Below are 17,677 nucleotides of genomic sequence, written 5' to 3'. Positions count from 1 at the left end.
GTTCCCCTGGCCGTCGCTTCCCTCCGCTAGCCTGCGGGCTCCGTCCGGCCCGTTCACTACCGTGGCCGAGGGCGCGGCACACAGTAGGTGCTCAGTAAAGAGACCCTAGTCCCCATCTCCCGGCCACCGCATGCGCTAGAGCTGCAGGTTCCATGGAAACGGCTGGAGGGCGCAGCGCGCGGCCCAGGGAAGAGCCGCCACCCAGGCGCGGCCCGGCGACCGCCCGCCGGCGGGGGGCGCCTTCGCCGCCAGCTGCCTCCACCGGCTCCGGAGCGCGTGGCACGGGGATATCTGCCGAGGCTTCTGCCGCCGCGGTGAGGACAGTGCATCCTGCATTCTGTGGCCACAAGACGCCACAGGAAATGTGTGGTGGGTGTGAGAGCGCCTTCTACACATTTTTTTTTTTAAATCCTCAATACGTTTTTTATTGATTTGAGAGAGAGAAACATCGACTGGACGCCTCCTGAAGGCACCCCAATTGGGTATCAAACCCACAACCCAGGTATGTGCCTTGACCAGGAATGGAACCCACAACCTTTGGATGCACAGAATGATGCTCCAACCAACCGAGCCAGCTGGCCAGGGCGAGAGTGCCTCTTAGGAACATCACAGAGACCAGTGCCCAGTGTTAACTTTGTGCCAGGCCCTGTGCTAAGGGTTTACATCCACTATCTTATTTAACTGCAACCTTATGAGGTGACTGTATATGTATATGTATATGTATATGTATATGTATATGTATATACTGTATACACATATATATGTATACATATGTGTATACAATATATACATATATATGTATATATCTTTTAGAAGAAAACAGAAAATTTTTGTGACTTTGGGTTGGGCAAAGAGTTTTTGATGTAACATCGAGAGCATGACCCACGAAGAAAACGAGATCCAGTGGACTCCATCAAAATTGAGAACACTCATTGAAAGACATCGTCAAAAGGATGAAAAGGCAAGCCACAGTGTGGGAGAAAATATTTGCAAAACATATATCTGATAAAGGATTTGTATCCCAAATATATAAAGAACTCTAAAAAGTTAATAATCGGTAAACAACCCACTTCTTAAAAAAATCGGCAAAATATTTGAACAGGTACACTTCACCAAAGATACACAGATGGCAACTCAGCACCTGAAAAAGCTGCTTGACATCATTGGTCATTAGGGAAATGCAAATTAGAACCAGAATGAGATATTTCCACCCACCTAATTAAAATGGCTTAAATTTTGTAATTTGACAATATCAAGTGCTAATGAGAATTTAGAACAACTGGAACTCTTTCTTTTTAAAAGATGTTTTTATTGACTTTAGAAAGAAAAGAAGGGAGAGGGAGAAAGACATCAATGTGAGAAACACCAATGGACACCCCAACTGGGGATTGAGCCCACAACCTGGGCATGTGCCCTGACCAGGAATGAGCTGGCTTTGAGGTGCAAGGGGTGACACTCAACCAACTGAACCTCACCAGGAGGGCACAACTGGAACTCTTATACAATGCTGGTGAAAATACAACAAAAAGGTGCAGCCACTTAGGAAAACAGTTTAGCAGTTTCTTATAACGTTAACAAAACATTTACCATGAGTCTGCAGTCTCGTACCTTAGGGATTTACCCTAGGGAAATGAAAAGTTAGGGCCACACAAAACTCTGTACAGCAATATTTATAGCAGTTTTATTTGTAATAGCCAAAACCTGGAAACAACCCAAATGTCCCTCAACTGGGAAATGTATAAACAAACTGTAGCCACATAGAATACTACTCAGGTATAAAAAGGAACAAATCATCAATACACTCAACAACATGGGTGAACCTCGAATGCATTAGAGTCAGTGAAAGAAGCCAGACTCAAGACTCCAGATTTCGTGACTCTCTGTATGTGACATTCATGCAAAAGCAAAACTACAGGGAGAGAAAACAGATCAGTGGTTGCCAGGGGCTGGGAGTGGGGTTGGCATGACAGGGGAGGGTGTAGAATTTACTACTAAGGAGCATGTGAAATTTAGGGGGATGATGGAATCATTTTATATCTTCTTTATGGTGATGATTACACAATTAACTATATATGTTTGTCAAAACTTGCAGAACTGTCCATAAAAAGGGTGATTTTCACTATATATAAATTATACCTAATTTTTTAAATTATAAAATAGAGGGGAAAAACTGCAAGTATGATGGTCCAAATCAGTAAATAATATTCAGATCAGTGACTAATATTCATTCACTTGTTTAATAAATATTTATTTGCAGTCCACCTTGCACAAGGCTTTGTGCTGGGCATAGAGGCATAAGAACTGAAGAATTTAGAGACTGTCCCTAATCTTCCAGCACTAAGATTTGATCACACTAATGAATTAAATCTCAGAAAGGGAGGTGTTTAGGAACCTGAGCTTCAAACTCAGATATTCTTGGGTGAAGGTCCTGGCTTCCCCCCACAGTCACTGCATGACCTTGGGCAAATGGTTTCTCCTCTCTGGGTCTGTTTCCGCATTTGAAAAAATAAATATAAATAAGCACAGTAGCTACCTCTGAGGATTATTGTCAGGATTAAATGAGAGAATGCACAAAATGTGCTTAGAATAGTGTCTGATGCAAAGAATGAGCTTAGTAAACATATCAGCCTCCCCATCCTGGTTGGTTTTCAAAGTAGTTATGTACTACAAGGTATGTAGGCATTTTCTAAAAATCTGTAAATGGTGAGTGGTATCCAGGTTCCTCCACAAACCTCTACTTTCTAGCTATCACTGCAGGTTATAGAAACCCCCTCCTGTTCTCCCGTCTGTATTTGTGTTCTGCATTGCTGCAAGGCCAACGGTAGAAGTCAGGCTGTTCTTTGCAGGTCAAGCTTTTGCAAACCCAGAGGTAGCTGCCTACATCTGGGGCCTGTCTGCTGGGTAATTTCGAGTTCCCAGCCAGGCCAGGCTGCGTCTTGCCTTTGCTGCTCTGCCGCCCCCTTGAGGTCTCTGGTGTACAAGGCGTTAGGTCTGTTTTCTGTGAGCGTGGAGCTGCCCCCGCAGAGGGGAAATGCATTCATGGTATCTGAACGCATGAGCCACAGCATAATTACGAACTTAAAAATTTGCCTCGGGTACCTTTTTGGAGAACTGTTTTGCAATGTGTTTCCGATTGACTAAAGAATGTGCCGAGCACTGGCCAGTGTGCTCAGTGGTTAGAGCACTGGCCTGGGAGTTAGATTCCAGGTCAGGCACAAGTACCTGGGTTGCAGGTTTGATCCGGGGCCCAGTCAGGGCCGTGCGGGAGGCAACTAATTGATGTGTCTTTCTCATTGATGTTTCTTTCTCTTTCTCTCTCCCCCTCTTCCACTCTCTCTAAAAATCAATGGGAAAAAATATCCTTGGTTGAGAATTAACAACAACAACAAAAAAGAATGTGCCAGTTGACCAAGCAATTCCACTCTTTTCTCTAGGAAGAGATGAAGTGAACACTGAATTAAGGGAACACTTAGCTCTAAGCCTATGTCATTCATTCAATATATGTGACACCACTGTGTGCCAGGCCATTGAGGATCCAACAATGACGCAGCCATGGTCTCTGCCCTAAAGGATCTTATAGTCCATGGAAAAAATGAACAAGGGTGGTGGGTGAAATATGGTCACAAATTCTTTGACCCTTCCCTCTTGAACATGGGCAGGCTTGTGATTGGTTGATCAATAAAATGACATTGCACCACTTGTCTGTTTCCTCATGATTGTGCATACGTTAAATATTTGGACATTAGTAGTTTACAAGTAATGTCATGCACTTCACAGTACAACCTATTGGGAGGGACACGATGCCAGGTTGTCCCACCTAAGAGTGGTGCTGCTTGCTCGAAGTGGTGAGCACCAGTCTCCTGTTGCTGAAGAACACTTTCCCTTGGTAATTAATGTTATCTGTAGGTGATGATTTGCACAAATATCCTGTTTCTCAACTGCGCTTCACCCAATGGTTTTAATGTCTCTTGGAGATCCTTACCTGACTCAATTAGGGTTTTAAAGGGGGGATTTTCTACTTTTATTCTGTATTTATTAGCAGAGCAGTCATCTGATTTTGTTTCTAACAATATAATATTAGACTTTGGTTGGCTGGATTAGAAACACGGCCCATCTAGAATCCTAAAGTAAATGGAAGGGACTGGGACCATCTATTAAGGACACTCTGGTCGAACCCCCTTATTTTCCAGAACGGACTCAGATCCAAATACAGAGAGGGATTTGCTCAGAGGCTTCCAAATTTACCATCTTTTTGGTGCACAGAAAAGACTTTTACAATTACTTGGATTTTAAGTTCAAACGATTTGCCCAAACTCGCCCTAGCTGAGTGTGCCCATCAGAATTACCTGGGGCTCTTCTACAACATGGCTGTGCTCCCCCTTTCTTCCCCCAGCTCTGATTCAGCAGGCCCCGGGGTGGTATCTATATTTTGAAAAAGTCCAGATGATTCTTGTTCTATTTTTTCTCAAAAGTTCACTTTGATTTTTATTTTAAAAAATTGCACAAGTAATTAACAAGTAGATTCTTGCTGTGAAGAATACAGCAGGGTGTACAGAACCATCTGGAAAAGCCGCCTTCACACCCACCCCTTATGCTCACTGGACTCCTCAGAAATATCCAGTTTATTAAGCCACCTTCCTGCCGGCTGTCTATGAATTTACCCACTCTATGTGCATGGACAGGTGTCTAATCTTTAAATAGATAGGATTATAGCACTGTGTTGTTCCATGACTTGCTGTTTTTACTGAAAGTTTTTTCATGTTGCTGTATATAGATCTGCCTACTGGTTAACAGGCTGTGAACCATTTACTGTGCAGAAGCATCATTGGAGGAAACCAGAATGTCACCCAAGATATGCCTGTTGGACACAGAATTATTTTGAGGCCACATCAGGGGTCCTAGGTGGATATATATTTTGAGGAACACTATTCAACCAACTACAAGATCTGTATTTGTTTATTTTCTCATGTAGTGAACCGGTTTCTCCAACTCCACCTGCTAAATGGTCCATGCTCTCCCCATTGGTTTGTGATGTCACCTTCTCATGTACCAGGTTCCCATTTGTAGCCAGCATGTTTGTGCTCTGCATTCTAGCCCATTTGTCTGCCTGTTTTTTCTGCCTCTACATTGTTTTATTACTGTGATTTTGTAATATGTCTTAATATTTGGCAGAGCAAGTCCTCACCTCTGCTCCATTTTTTCAAAAATACCTTACATTTTTAAGGACCTTTTCCATATATATCTTATAATCTGTTTATAAGCCCCCGCCCCCCAGCCAATCCCTTGGGATTTTGGTTGGAATCCTTTACAGATTAATTTGGAGATAATTGACATTTTAAAGACATTAGGTTAGTCCATCCATGAATTGACTATGTCCCTCCATTTATTCACGTCTTCTTTTTATGTCCTTTAATAGAATAAGTGTCCTCCAAGGAGGCCTTATTAGGGTAATTAGGGAAGAGCACTCTACAACTTAAAATTGGCACATTTTTATATCCCCTCTTTCCCTGGAGCCCTATTATCTCTACTTACAGAAAAGGAAACTGAGGCTGAGAAGGGTGAAAGGACTTCCCTAAGGACACATACTGGTGACTGAGCTGAGACCAGGTCCCCCGGCCCAGCCCCTGGTAATGCATATGGCTTGCATATTGCATACCACCCACCCTTGCCCCCTGCTCAGTAAAGGCCTAGGGGACAGATCTGATGCCATTAGATCTCCCACTGACACAGTGAACCAGGGACATACCGGAGGCAGGTTTGCTCGATCATTTATTTTAAGATTTGTACAAAGAGCAACGTGGCACAGATATACAGAAGCATGATGAGAACACAGGTCACCTTGACCTGCCGTGCGAAGGCCTGCTTGGGTGAAGACCTGAAGGCCACCTTGCTTGTCCCAGTGCTCTGGAACCTGGTGCTAATGGGCACCTTAGTGGTCCCAAATCTGCAGCCTGCTTTCCCCTTGCTGGTATTCTTGGCCCCAACCACAAGGCATAGGTTGATGGGGGCTGGTGTGAGCCTGCTCAGGGTGGCTGGGTCAGGTCCAGGGAAGCGCCGGCTAAAAGGGACAGTGGTGGCTGGAAGGATGGTGGTAACTGCATCCAGGTCTTTGGAGGCTGCCCAGCATAGACTGGCCCGCCCCAGGGGTTGAAGGCCACTGCACCGCATGGCCTGGGCCACCCATCCCAGGGCCACCCACAGCTTGTCCAGGCAGCAGACCAGCAGGGACACAGCTACCTGCTGCAGCACAGCCTGCAACAACTGCTCTGAGGCCTCGCTGTTCTCATGGTGGAAGCTGACCAGGCTGTAGCCGGCCCGCTGGGCCACAGAGAGCAGGGCTAGGCCGGCCTCCCACTGCAGGAGCCTCAGGATGCTGCCACAGGCTCCTCGGATCAGAGTGGTGAGCAGCTGAAAGCCCCAAGCCTGTGTGAAGGCCAGTGGCTGCCACAAGGCCTGCTGGACATGTAGCTTCTGGGTCAAGGTGAGGGTGAGCCCACCACCCAGCTGCAGGCTGCTGCACCACGCGATGCAGAGGCCCAGCAAACAGGCCAAGAGGCACTGGGAGGCGGTATTTTCCATGGCATCCTGCAGCCCCAGCAGGGGTGCATAGAATTTCATCAGCCCAGGACCCCACATGAGCAGGGGCAGGAGCAGGAGCAGGAGCAGGAACAGGAGCTGCCAGGTGCCCTTGGCCAGCCGGCTCCTGTTCTGAGGGGCATCTCTCTGGCAGATGGTGGTAGAGACACAGAGAGTGGGGACCTTCATGACCCAGAGTGTCTGTGCCCAGGCTCTTGCCCCAGGGACATGGGGCTGTGCTCATGCCACAGGCTCATATTAACTGATCCTCCAGCCCAAATACCCTGTCACCTAGGCCAGGTGGTTTTGCAACAATCAATGACAGCACAAAAGATCAGAATGTGAGCTCATGTCAAAGGGGGAGGGGGGCATGAAACACCCTGGTGACTAAAGTGGCCTCACTCAGCAATTCTCTCCCCATTCTGCTCCTCCTCACGTCCTCCTAACCTTCGCCATGGTTAGACCACACCAGGGATTTTACCTGACCGCAGAGAACATCTGCCCTTCAGATATTTGAGCAAAACCTTGGACCCTTTTCTGCTCCTTACTAGAAGTTCCATTTTGAAAACAGTGCTGATGGAGGGCCATTTGTAAACAAAATCAATCCATTTCTTTCCAGACTCTGGATTTTATCTTTGGATTAAAAACCAGCAATCCAGGATTGGGTAACCCGATGCCTTTGTTTTGGCCCCTTGTAAACAGCTTGCACAGATCGGATGGGCGTGGTGCCGAGTTCACCTGTCCGCACTGAGCATGACAGGCCATGTGTGCTAACTGTGGGGTGACGTTCAGGGTGTCATCGGGAGCATTCCACTCCTTTAGGAGAAGCTTGTCTCCCCACAGAGGTTTGTTTCAAGTCTTATTTCAGGCACAGTGAACTCCTGGTCACTGTTTTTTTTATCATGTAGATACTGTAAATCTCTACTCATATCCATCTTTTATATTTGGCCTCACAGAGTCTCAGAACCAACATCGACAGAGTTCTGCAATGTGTGTTTGGGTGAGAGCCCTCTCTGGCTTTACCTTCTTTCCCTTTCTTCACTTCCTTACTTTTTTCTTGGTATGCGGCCTTAGACATGTTCTTGGAAGGAGAAAGGATACACTTAACCCCATGAATGAATCCAAACCCACATATATAAATTAATCTCTCCCTTCTAATGAACACTATCTACCCAATATTCCAAAATGGATATCCTGACTCGAGGACTCTTCCTGCTTCCTTTCCCCACCCTCAGCCCCAGTGACTCATACAAATAATCTCCAGATCCGGTCCATCTTAAATATCTCCTAATCCTGCTCCTTTATGTCCACCTTCAGTGCCCCTTTTCAGGTCACCCCCTGTGATGATGTGCACAGAATGGTGAAAGCCCTTCTTTTATATCCCCCCTCCTAGCTGGCTTCTCCCAATCCAGTTGGCTCCTTAGCGTCGTTAGGCAGAGCAGACTCAGTACACATTCGTTAAATGAATGGATGAGTCCCTTGTTTGGCAGATGGGGAAACTGAGACCCAAGGCGATATCCCAGTGAGCTATATGCACAAGTGGCATGGCGGTGTGGGTCTATTTATGCTGTCCTTTCTCGTGACTGCAGCGAGGGAATTCCTTTGGGGAACAGCTTGTCCAGGACCTTCAGTGACATTGTTTGTTAAATCTTTTTTAACCCTCAGCACAATTTTAAATCGTCTTACTTGGTCTGTGATGTGGCCATCTTCATCCCCTCTGTAGTCCCACAGCCTGGCATGGCACCGGGCACAGAGCAGGTTCGGTAAGAAGTTCTTGTTGAGTGAATGAGTGACTCGGGGCCCAGAGCTCCTTTTCCAGTGAGGAAGCTACTGAGCCCGGAGTCTAATATGAAAAACTCAACCTAGATTCCGTCAGACTTGAGCTCTGTCCTTCACGAACTGTGTGATTTTTGTCAAATTATTTCCTCTTGGCCTGAAACTTAGTTTTCTTTGTAAGAGGGGACAATATGGGCCATAATCCCTTTTTCACAATTCTGAAATCAAAAAACGTTCCAAGTCATTTGGTGACAAAAACCAAACTGACCTGAATTTTTTAGGCAGCTAGGTGAGCCTTCAGCCGATTGATGGGTGGCTATTTCTATTTATCTCGCTTCATGTTTCTCTACAGAATTAATGTTTCATAAAGAGTTTTGGGACGATTACATAACATGCAGTATGTGCACCATACTGCACCATGTTATCTAAAACATGAAAAGTGCTCAGAGATTTTCAACCAGGGGCTCGCGACCTGTCAGCGCTGCCCCTCAGGGATGGCGTGAGCGTTAAGTGAGAATATTTTTTTAAACAACTGTGTGAGCAACGACCAGGCCCAGAATCAAAGACCATGCCGGACGGAGGTGGAGAGCGACACAAGGGAGAGTCGGTGCTCGCCCTCGGCAGGCAGGAGTAGCCCGCTAGGGCAGGGTTCTGGGTGGCGGCCTCAGAGTTAAAGCTCTATCCTGAGGGGGTGGGAGTGGGGCACGGGAAGTAACAAGACGAAACTGGTTCTTAGAAAGATGCGGAGGGTGAAGCCTGAGACAGGGCGCGAGGCACCCGGGGGCCCAGCAGACGTCAGAGAGGGTCCTGGGCGCAGAGCGTCCGGACCGCAGGGAAGCCCAGGGTCCGCGAGGCTGGGCAGCTGGGCCCACGATCCCGGGTCAGGAGTCGTTTCTGCCGCCCCGGAGACGGTCAGAACCACGCTCGGGCCCCTGCAGCTGGACAGTGGGGGGAATGGCGAAGATGGGGTTTAAAGGAGGGGCGCCCCAAATCAGGACACATTAAAGGCAAGCTGGTGTCGTGGAAGCGGCTCTCGGTTGGGAGCCAGAAAACGAGGGGTTCAGTCTTTTCTCTCCAACTTAGAGCAGGTGAGAGCGGTGCAAGTCGTTGCAACTCAGGGCTCAGGGTGCCTGCAAAATGGCAACGCCGCCGCTCTACAGTGTGGGACGGAAATGGGAACCGTGTGAGATGGTTTTGGACGGAAGCCCACAGCAGGGTTATTCAATTCCAGAGGTGACAGCATTCAAGATGAAAAGAAGCGACGCTGCCACCTTCCCTCAGCGGAACGGCGTGTTTCACCCACCTGGCTGCCGCCCGCCGCGGTAGACTGAGCGCATCCCAGGCCTTCGCGGGCATTTCCGAGGCGCTTCACTAAGTTTGAACCCAGCCGCTCGCCGTAGGAGCTCCAGCCCGGGCCTCTGAAATTCACGTCTGGCTGGGAACGACGCTAGGCGAGGACGCGCGTGCGTGGAAATGGCGATCGGCCTCCCGACCCGACGTCCGCCGCGGGTGTGCGCTCGCACGCCGGAAGGGGCGGAACCAGGCTGGGCTTTATAAGTGGCTCGCCGAGCACAGCCTGACCTCTATCGGCAGCGTTTGGCGGCGGCATGGTACGTAGCGTTATGGTTCCTTCCTTCTTGGCTGCGTTGGCGGCGTGGCTGAGTCCGCGGCGCATCGCCGCCATCTCGGCTCGCCGAGCGCCAGGGACCTGCTCTGGGAGCACGGGGCACTCAGCAGGATCCGCAGTTGGGCCTATTTTCGGGAAACACCCCAGGCCCGTGGTTGGCTTTGGGCCTACCGGTCGGCTGGCGAGAGAGGCCTTGCCGCGGGAGCTGGGCTGCGGAGCCCGGGCCCGACAGTTCTCAAGCCCTGGATTATTTCTGGGTCTCGGCCTCACCAGTTTAGTGCTAGTCGAGATCGGAGTCCATGAGCACTTAAGCCCGGAGGGCCTAGACGTGGGGGCGCTTGGCCCTATAGTTGTTGCGAAACTGGGAGGTGCCGAGGTCAAAGCAAAGCAGTAGGCAGGAGGGGAGACTTGGGAGGCTGTTGAGTCCTCATTCTGAAATGTCTGGGACGATTGGGACAACTCCTCAGGCCTCTAGAGTTCCCAGAAACCACACGTGATGAACTTACTGACGGGCGGACAGAGACTCTGTGCTGATTGTCAGGTTCTGATTTGGCTCTGTCGAGTTCTAGTGGCCTATGTATCAAGGCAGCCAGAGGAGCCTTTAGTGTCGTTAATTGCTACCCGTCCATTTGTCCCAGAAGTCCCTTTTGTGGGCAAACTCTCTGACTTGACTGTAAAACCACCTGCTAAGCTATTTTAAAATTTGGTGTGCCTTTTTCTGATTTACAGAAAAGTGGGTGGTTCATTTTGCTGAACTATAAAATGAGAATTTGAGGTGACAGTTCAGCTTCAGGATGTGTGACCCTGTGAAAAGCGAACCTAATTCAGCATTTACGGGGGTTGCTGGATCTCTGGTTTGGATTCAGCATTGCTGAAACTCCTCATAGGACCATCTAGACAGCTGGGAATCAAGAAGTGAGTTGCAAGTTGAGGTACTAATGTTGGTCGTTTTCTCCTAGTCTCACAGGAAGTTCTCCGCTCCCAGGCATGGGTCCCTGGGCTTCTTGCCTCGGAAGCGCAGCAGTCGGCACCGAGGGAAGGTGAAGAGCTTCCCCAAGGATGACCCTTCCAAGCCTGTGCACCTGACAGCCTTCCTGGGCTACAAGGCTGGCATGACCCACATCGTGCGGGAGGTCGATAGGCCAGGATCTAGTACGTACACACTGTGTCCTCCAAGCTGGCGGGGGGTTAGGAATTGAGAGTGGGACAGACTAGTTGGGGCCAAACTGTCAGAGAGCAGACTTAAGAGGTCAATAGAATGTTTTGAAAGCAGGGTGGAAATTAATTTTCCCAGGCCACAAATGGCTGGCACTGACTGCAATTTGTATTGAAGTCAAGGAGGGTGATGTGGGTAAATTTGTAAAGAGCCACAGCATATCCTACGCTAACCTAAAAAGCTTGAATACTACTCATGTCCCTGAGTTGTGAGGTTTGAAAGAAAAGTCACCAAGTGAGACAATAGCACTGGTTACTTAATGATGTTAGCTGTTAATGTTTGGCAGTTACTATCTATCTGAGCATAGAGCTATTATAATAACACCCCGTTACCTAGGTAATAAATTTGCCTGCCTCTGGAGATTTTTTTGATAGACAAGAACTGAAAACCAGGCCCTTACTTTGCCTTACGAGAGTCCTATGTTTTTGAGTGTCATTGTATGCAGACAGAAGTATGCAGTTAAGGGCAGTCCTCAGGAGACTGCTGACATGGGCCCTGTTCTGTAATATTTCTTGTTACCTGAAGTAAGTTGCTCTCTTGGCTACTTGAGCAGGTTATGTTTCTACAAAACACTAACCCCTTGCTGGGCGTTCAGGTTAGCCCACATAGTCTGACTGCTGCTTGCTTTGCAGAGGTGAACAAGAAGGAGGTCGTGGAGGCTGTGACCATTGTGGAGACACCGCCCATGGTGGTTGTGGGCATTGTGGGCTACGTGGAAACCCCTCGAGGCCTCCGTACCTTCAAAACCATCTTTGCTGAGCATATCAGTGATGAGTGCAAAAGGCGCTTCTATAAGAACTGGTAAGGGAGGGGGACACCATGCACACCCTAGTTAAGGGGCTGGAGAGAAGGAACACCTGTGCAGGGCTCAACTCTAGCAGGGAAGGGGCTGCTCTGGTGATGGGGTTAGTTGCCTCTGGAACAGAACAATTCCTGGAGACAGACCTTGTGAGTCGCTGGTGGTTTCCTGAGCTGGGAGCATCTTAAGACCTTTCATGTTCAGCTTAGTGTGTGTTGGCTGAGGACTCAGTTTTCAGTATTTTCTTGGTTGCTGGGAAGTATTGAGAGTCCTGCTAGAAACCAAGAGCCAGTAGTGTAACTCCCCCAGTCCTTCTGCCTGGGTGTGTGGTCTGGGTAATGACTAGGTCAGAGCAAGAATTAGTGTGTGCTTGAATGTTTATGATGTACATTAATCTTGTGGACCTCTGCTCAGCTCCGCTCGGCTTTGCCCGATGAGCTCCATCCAGGCTCTGCTTGCCGGTGGAAAAGGCTCCTTAGAAGCCGGCAATGAGCCCCATCCCCTGTGGTGCCTGTGTGCCTTCCTCTCACCCCTTGGAGGGGTGATGAAGGCCTGCACCTGGCCCCCCCCCCCAACTCTGCTCTGCTCCTGAAGGCATAAATCTAAGAAGAAGGCCTTCACCAAGTACTGCAAGAAGTGGCAGGATGACGATGGCAGGAAGCAGCTGGAGAAGGACCTCAACAGCATGAAGAAGTATTGCCAGGTCATCCGTGTCATTGCACACACCCAGGTGAGTGCGTGCCAGTGTGCCCAGGGTGGCAGCTCCACCTGCTGCTTCCTGTCTGGAGGTGACTTCAATCACGTGGCGCTTGGAATAGCAGATGCCGCCTATTGGGAGATTAGTTACCTTCTGAATCAATCCTCAGCTCAAACTGATTTTATGCCAAGTATTGGGCTTTGGGGGGGTTGGCTAGACTGGTTCAGGTTCCTCAGACTTATTTCCTAGTAGAGGAGATGGGCCAGTGAGCAGCCTGGGGTTGTTCGAAGTTAAAAGCAACACAGTGGACACTGCCCTGGGTGAGGCGTCTAGTGCCTCCACCTGTGGGTTGGTCTTTCACTTGCCAGCAGAGGGCACTGTGTCCCTACTGGCTGTTAACTGGGGAAACCATACCCCATTTTAAGGAAAACTGATTGAAGGAATTGGTGATTCATGAATAACACTGTCAAGTACCTGACTGAAACTAGTGGGCAGCCAGTGGCGCATTTCAAACCTGGCCGAAGGAGCCCTTGGCTGGCTTGGAGAGAGTGGGTGCCTCCTTTGTGGTCTGGGCCACTACCCTGGGTGTATGCCCTGACTCCTAAGTGCTGAGTGGTCCTGTGTAGTTAGTGACAGCCACATTAGCACAGGTGTATAGTGGTCCAGCTGAAGAAAGCTCTGTAGGATAGCAGCTAAAAGCTGTAGGCTTTGGTTTGTTTCCTGTTCTAACTCGAGCGGTTTACACTGTTGGCTGTAGTGCTATCCTGCTCTCCAAAATGTGAGTGTGTTGTTGATAATTAATGGAGTGATGCAGATGGCCAGGGTTAACTGGGGCAGTGCCCCAAAGGACAGTAGTCAGGAATATCCAGCTAGTTGGTGCCAGGATCTGGTTAGGTTGGCCTGTCTTGTTGTGGGCCCCGTGTGTCTTAAGAGTTGGCTCATCAGAGTTGACAGGGATTTGAATTGTACCCAGTGGGGAGTCATGGCACAGGGGTCTCTATGGGAGGAGAGCTTGAAGCAGAGAGCTAAGCTACACTTGTTTCCTTCTAGATGCGCCTGCTTCCTCTACGCCAGAAGAAGGCCCACCTCATGGAGATCCAGGTGAATGGAGGCACAGTCGCCGAAAAGCTGGACTGGGCCCGTGAGAGGCTAGAGCAGCAGGTCCCTGTGAACCAGGTGTTTGGACAGGATGAGATGATTGATGTCATTGGAGTGACCAAAGGCAAAGGCTACAAAGGTGAGCTTTGCAGTGGCCCAGATTGCTGTGGTTAAACTCAGGAGGAGGGGTCTCCGACCCAGCTGTTTAATGATGAGGCTCTGGAATAAGCGCTGGGCACAGCGCCCGAGTGAGACTGCGGAAATATTCCTTGCTGCCTTCCTTCTGAAAACAGCCCTGTGGGTGGGGGGCTGGGGGTGACCTCTAGTTAGCTGATTCTGCAGGGCCTAAACTCAAGGTTCATATCTAGACAAGTATTCAACTTTGGATGATAGGCCATTAGAGGGTAACATGCACCTCTGTCCTTGAAACTTACCCAGTCATTGAGTGTTTGTGCATGAACCAATGAACTCAAGTGGGCTTTCCCAGGAGGAAAGGCCCAATGGCATGAGTGTGAGACACCCCAATAACACCATGTGTCCATTCCAGGGGTCACCAGCCGCTGGCACACCAAGAAGCTGCCCCGCAAGACCCACCGAGGGCTGCGCAAGGTTGCTTGTATCGGGGCGTGGCATCCTGCCCGCGTGGCCTTCTCTGTGGCCCGGGCTGGGCAGAAAGGCTACCATCACCGCACTGAGATCAACAAGAAGGTGAGGTGCCTTGGCAGTGTCACGGAGGGTTCAACCCTGGGAGGGAAAGGTGATCCCATTACTGGGAATGAGGGTTCTAGTCCCTGTCATACCACTCCCATTTGTTGTGGAGCTTCTGGGCATCACATGGATTTAGGTGCCTGTGTGATGGGCACAGTTCTGGCTCTTGGGTGACATGATTTATAAGGTGCCATCCTCAGAGGTGGTTCTGGTGCAGCTGACCCTTGGTGTGACCGATGACAGCCTTGCCCTTCCCATGAAGTGTTGGGGAAGCCTCCATCCACTCAGTTGGATAGCAGTGTCTTTAGAGCCAGCCAGCTTTTCTTATCTTCAGAGCCTAGGGCAGCCTATCGGGACCAAGGTCAGAGCTTCTTTCCCAGAGTCTTGCAGACTAGCCCCACTGCTCAATGGGGGTTACTGGTCCCTAATGGCAGTCCTGCCATCCTGTCTTGCCTCGGGGAAGAGGGCATGTGAGTCTCCTGCCTGTTTCTTCCCAGTGTTTACACGTGTTCCCTCGTTCAGATCTACAAGGTCGGCCAGGGCTACCTCATCAAGGACGGCAAACTGATCAAGAACAATGCCTCCACTGACTACGACCTGTCGGACAAGAGCATCAACCCTCTGGTGAGTGAGCAAGCCGTCTTCTCAGCCTCGGAAAGCTCTCGCTCTGGCACATTCAGCCTCATTATTGGCGAATTTGCCCCAGACCTCGCCTGTGGGGCTGGTGTCCTGGTGCTTTTGGGGCCTAGCTGGTTTATGAGGCCGTGTTTGCAATCAGTTAACTAGTCTTCATGGCAGCCAACTGTTTCCTGTAAATGCCTTCACATCAGTCCTCTGGTTGGGATAGCTGATGAGAAGTGGGGTCTTGGGCCTGGCTGGGGACCACCTGAACCTGAAGGTACCCCGTGCTTGCTATGTGCTGACTTGGTGGCCTTGTTTTTCCCAGGGTGGCTTTGTCCACTATGGTGAAGTGACAAATGACTTTGTCATGCTGAAAGGCTGTGTGGTGGGAACCAAGAAGCGAGTGCTCACCCTCCGCAAGGTGAGACTGGGGCCAAGGGGACCTGCGTCAGGGACCTGTGGGGGGTGGGAGAGACGTTTACTAGCATGAGGAACACAGTCCACAGACAGGCCCGTTTTGTTAGGGAGGGGAGGTCAAAGGAAAGGGGGGGTTGCTGCTCCTTTGAAGTCCCGGGAGGAGGAAATTCCAGTCTGGCCCGGCTGTTTGCTCGTTTCACGTGTGAGGCCGGTTCCTGGATACAAGCAGCCAGACATTTCAGGCCTGTGAAGTAAGACAGTGCAAGACAGCTGCTCTTCGTAATTAACTGCTCCTCCTGGCCCACAGTCCTTGCTGGTGCAGACCAAACGGCGGGCCCTGGAGAAGATCGACCTTAAGTTCATCGACACCACCTCCAAGTTCGGCCACGGCCGCTTCCAGACAGTGGAGGAGAAGAAGGCGTTCATGGTGAGTGCCCACCGTACCAGCTGCCCTCGGGCTGGGTCCGGCGGCTCCCAGCGGCCGCCACCTGGCAGCCTGCCTACTGCCCATCCGGGGCTGGGATACTTGGCCCAGAATCTCTGGTCTCACGAGGCTGTGGCTTATTCTTACACCTGCCTTCCTTCACCTCCTAACCTTGTCGCCTGCACCTTTTCCCACAGGGACCACTTAAGAAAGACCGAATTGCAAAGGAAGAAGGAGCCTGATGCCAGGAACAGATTGTGCAGCTGGTGGGGTCTCAATAAAGTTATTTTCCAGTGATAATCTGCCTCTGATTTCATTTGACCTTTCCCGGTCTTGGCTGCTTCCACATGGATGGCCCTTGTGCTCCCACAAGCTGACTGCCCTTGGCCTTGTAGCTCCATGTGGTCTCCTTCGCCTTACCACCTGTCTGGCCCGGTACCTGGAGCAGACTAGCTATAGGTAGGGGTAGGCTAACTCTGAGGCTGGGTCTGCCCCTGAACTTCTGAAGCCAGCCTGGGGCAGTAAGCTTTGTGCAAAGTGTTTGTCACTGGGGTGAGGCAGCTGGGGCTCAGCTGTAGAAGTGTTTGTACAGCTTGGGTGGCAGCTGGGAGACGGGAAGAGGTAATGATGGGGACTGGCTGTTTCTGGTGCTTTTGGTTGCTGATGGGCACAGCAGGGCAGACCCCTGGGTCTATTGAGGGTACAAATGAGTACTTTATTCATCCGTGCAGGAGTGGGATCCAGTTAAGGCTTGTTTAGGTTCTTTTGTGACTTGCAGCCAAGTTCTGGCACTGGGAGAGGACAGGTGGGAGTGGGAGAGGGGCTGTCATGTGGAAGGCCTGCACTGCACCTGGAACTGAGGAAACACGAGTGTTTACTCTGAGGAAGGCCCTGGTTTTAACTTGCTCAGCCAGTGTTACTCTACAGGCCAGAATGTGGCAGTGGTTAGGTTCCTTGTCCAGGCTCACCTGGCTCAGTCAAGTCGGACCCATCCTGGCCTGGGTCTGGCCCAGCCCCACCCCTGCAGGAGGTACCTGCCCTGTGCCATGCTGCCCAGCATGTTCACTTGCTATTGACCAGGTTTCACACCAGAACGCTGCTGAGGGTTGGCTTTTCTAAGCGCAAAACAGCCAGGCCTACGATCTCTGACCCCTCCCACCTACACTTTGGGATGGACTTGACCTCAGCCCCAGCTGGCATTTCAAGGCTGCTCCCACATCTGGCCGGCATATTTTGCCTCAGCATACCCACGTAGCTGAGGGCAGACACCATGGCTAGAGCAACTGACAGCTCTGTCCAGCATTCTAGTAGCTGGTGGGACTTCCACCAAGTACCTGGGCTCTGGTTCCCTCAGCCTTTCATCTGAAAAGGGGTAGTGATGGGGGGGTGGGGGGAACTGGTGAATTGAGAGCTCGAGGATAGGGTGCTAATGGAGGTGGTCCAAGTTGCCCTGGTTCCCCTTGAGCATGGCACCTCCATGAACGAAGGATCTAAGGTGTGGGTTAGGGTCCAGAGGAGGTTGACTGCAGGTCCTGAGGCAGAGGCAGGGTGAGGCTTGGAGTGCACTGAGCAGGAATCTGTAGTCTGGGGCTCCCATGTGTCTGCTGGCTCAAGATTTTCTCGTACTAAATGGCCACTCCAGGGCTAATGCTGAAAACTGCCCCCTACTGACCTTGTAGTGCTTCCCATCTCAGGATTCAGGGCCCAGAGGGGCTGGA

At 50.2% G+C, this 17,677-nt stretch overlaps 2 protein-coding genes across 2 annotated transcripts; one reads left to right on the top strand and one right to left on the bottom strand.

Annotated features, from left to right (window-relative positions):
• Window positions 1–5,756: 5,756 nt before the first annotated feature.
• On the bottom strand, window positions 5,757–9,743 carry LOC308553107 (uncharacterized protein). The gene is made up of 2 exons (XM_081128769.1): window positions 9,656–9,743; window positions 5,757–8,570 (listed from the first exon to the last, which is right to left on the bottom strand). The coding sequence occupies exon 2, from the start codon at window positions 6,763–6,765 to the stop codon at window positions 5,770–5,772; it is 996 nt and encodes a 331-aa protein (XP_080984895.1). The 5' UTR covers window positions 6,766–8,570; window positions 9,656–9,743; the 3' UTR covers window positions 5,757–5,769.
• Window positions 9,565–16,259, top strand: RPL3 (ribosomal protein L3). The gene is made up of 10 exons (XM_081128768.1): window positions 9,565–9,962; window positions 10,939–11,131; window positions 11,828–11,996; window positions 12,589–12,724; window positions 13,742–13,928; window positions 14,337–14,497; window positions 15,020–15,121; window positions 15,444–15,539; window positions 15,843–15,962; window positions 16,157–16,259. The coding sequence occupies exons 1-10, from the start codon at window positions 9,960–9,962 to the stop codon at window positions 16,199–16,201; spliced, it is 1,212 nt and encodes a 403-aa protein (XP_080984894.1). The 5' UTR covers window positions 9,565–9,959; the 3' UTR covers window positions 16,202–16,259.
• The last annotated feature ends 1,418 nt before the right edge of the window (window positions 16,260–17,677 follow it).

This window comes from Miniopterus schreibersii, assembly GCF_964146895.1.
Source record: "Miniopterus schreibersii genome assembly, chromosome: 2".
NCBI classification, from domain to species: domain Eukaryota; kingdom Metazoa; phylum Chordata; class Mammalia; order Chiroptera; family Miniopteridae; genus Miniopterus; species Miniopterus schreibersii.
Note: the sequence above shows the minus strand (reverse complement) of the source record. Positions and strands in the feature narration are given on the sequence as shown.

Coding starts and splice junctions, on each gene's coding strand:
- RPL3 (XM_081128768.1), top strand. Junction 11,997..12,588: donor AGGCGCTTCTATAAGAACTG/GTAAGGGAGGGG, acceptor CTGCTCCTGAAG/GCATAAATCTAAGAAGAAGG. Junction 15,122..15,443: donor ACAAGAGCATCAACCCTCTG/GTGAGTGAGCAA, acceptor TGTTTTTCCCAG/GGTGGCTTTGTCCACTATGG.
- LOC308553107 (XM_081128769.1), bottom strand. CDS start 6,765: ATGAAGGTCCCCACTCTCTGTGTCTCTACCACCATCTGCCAGAGAGAT.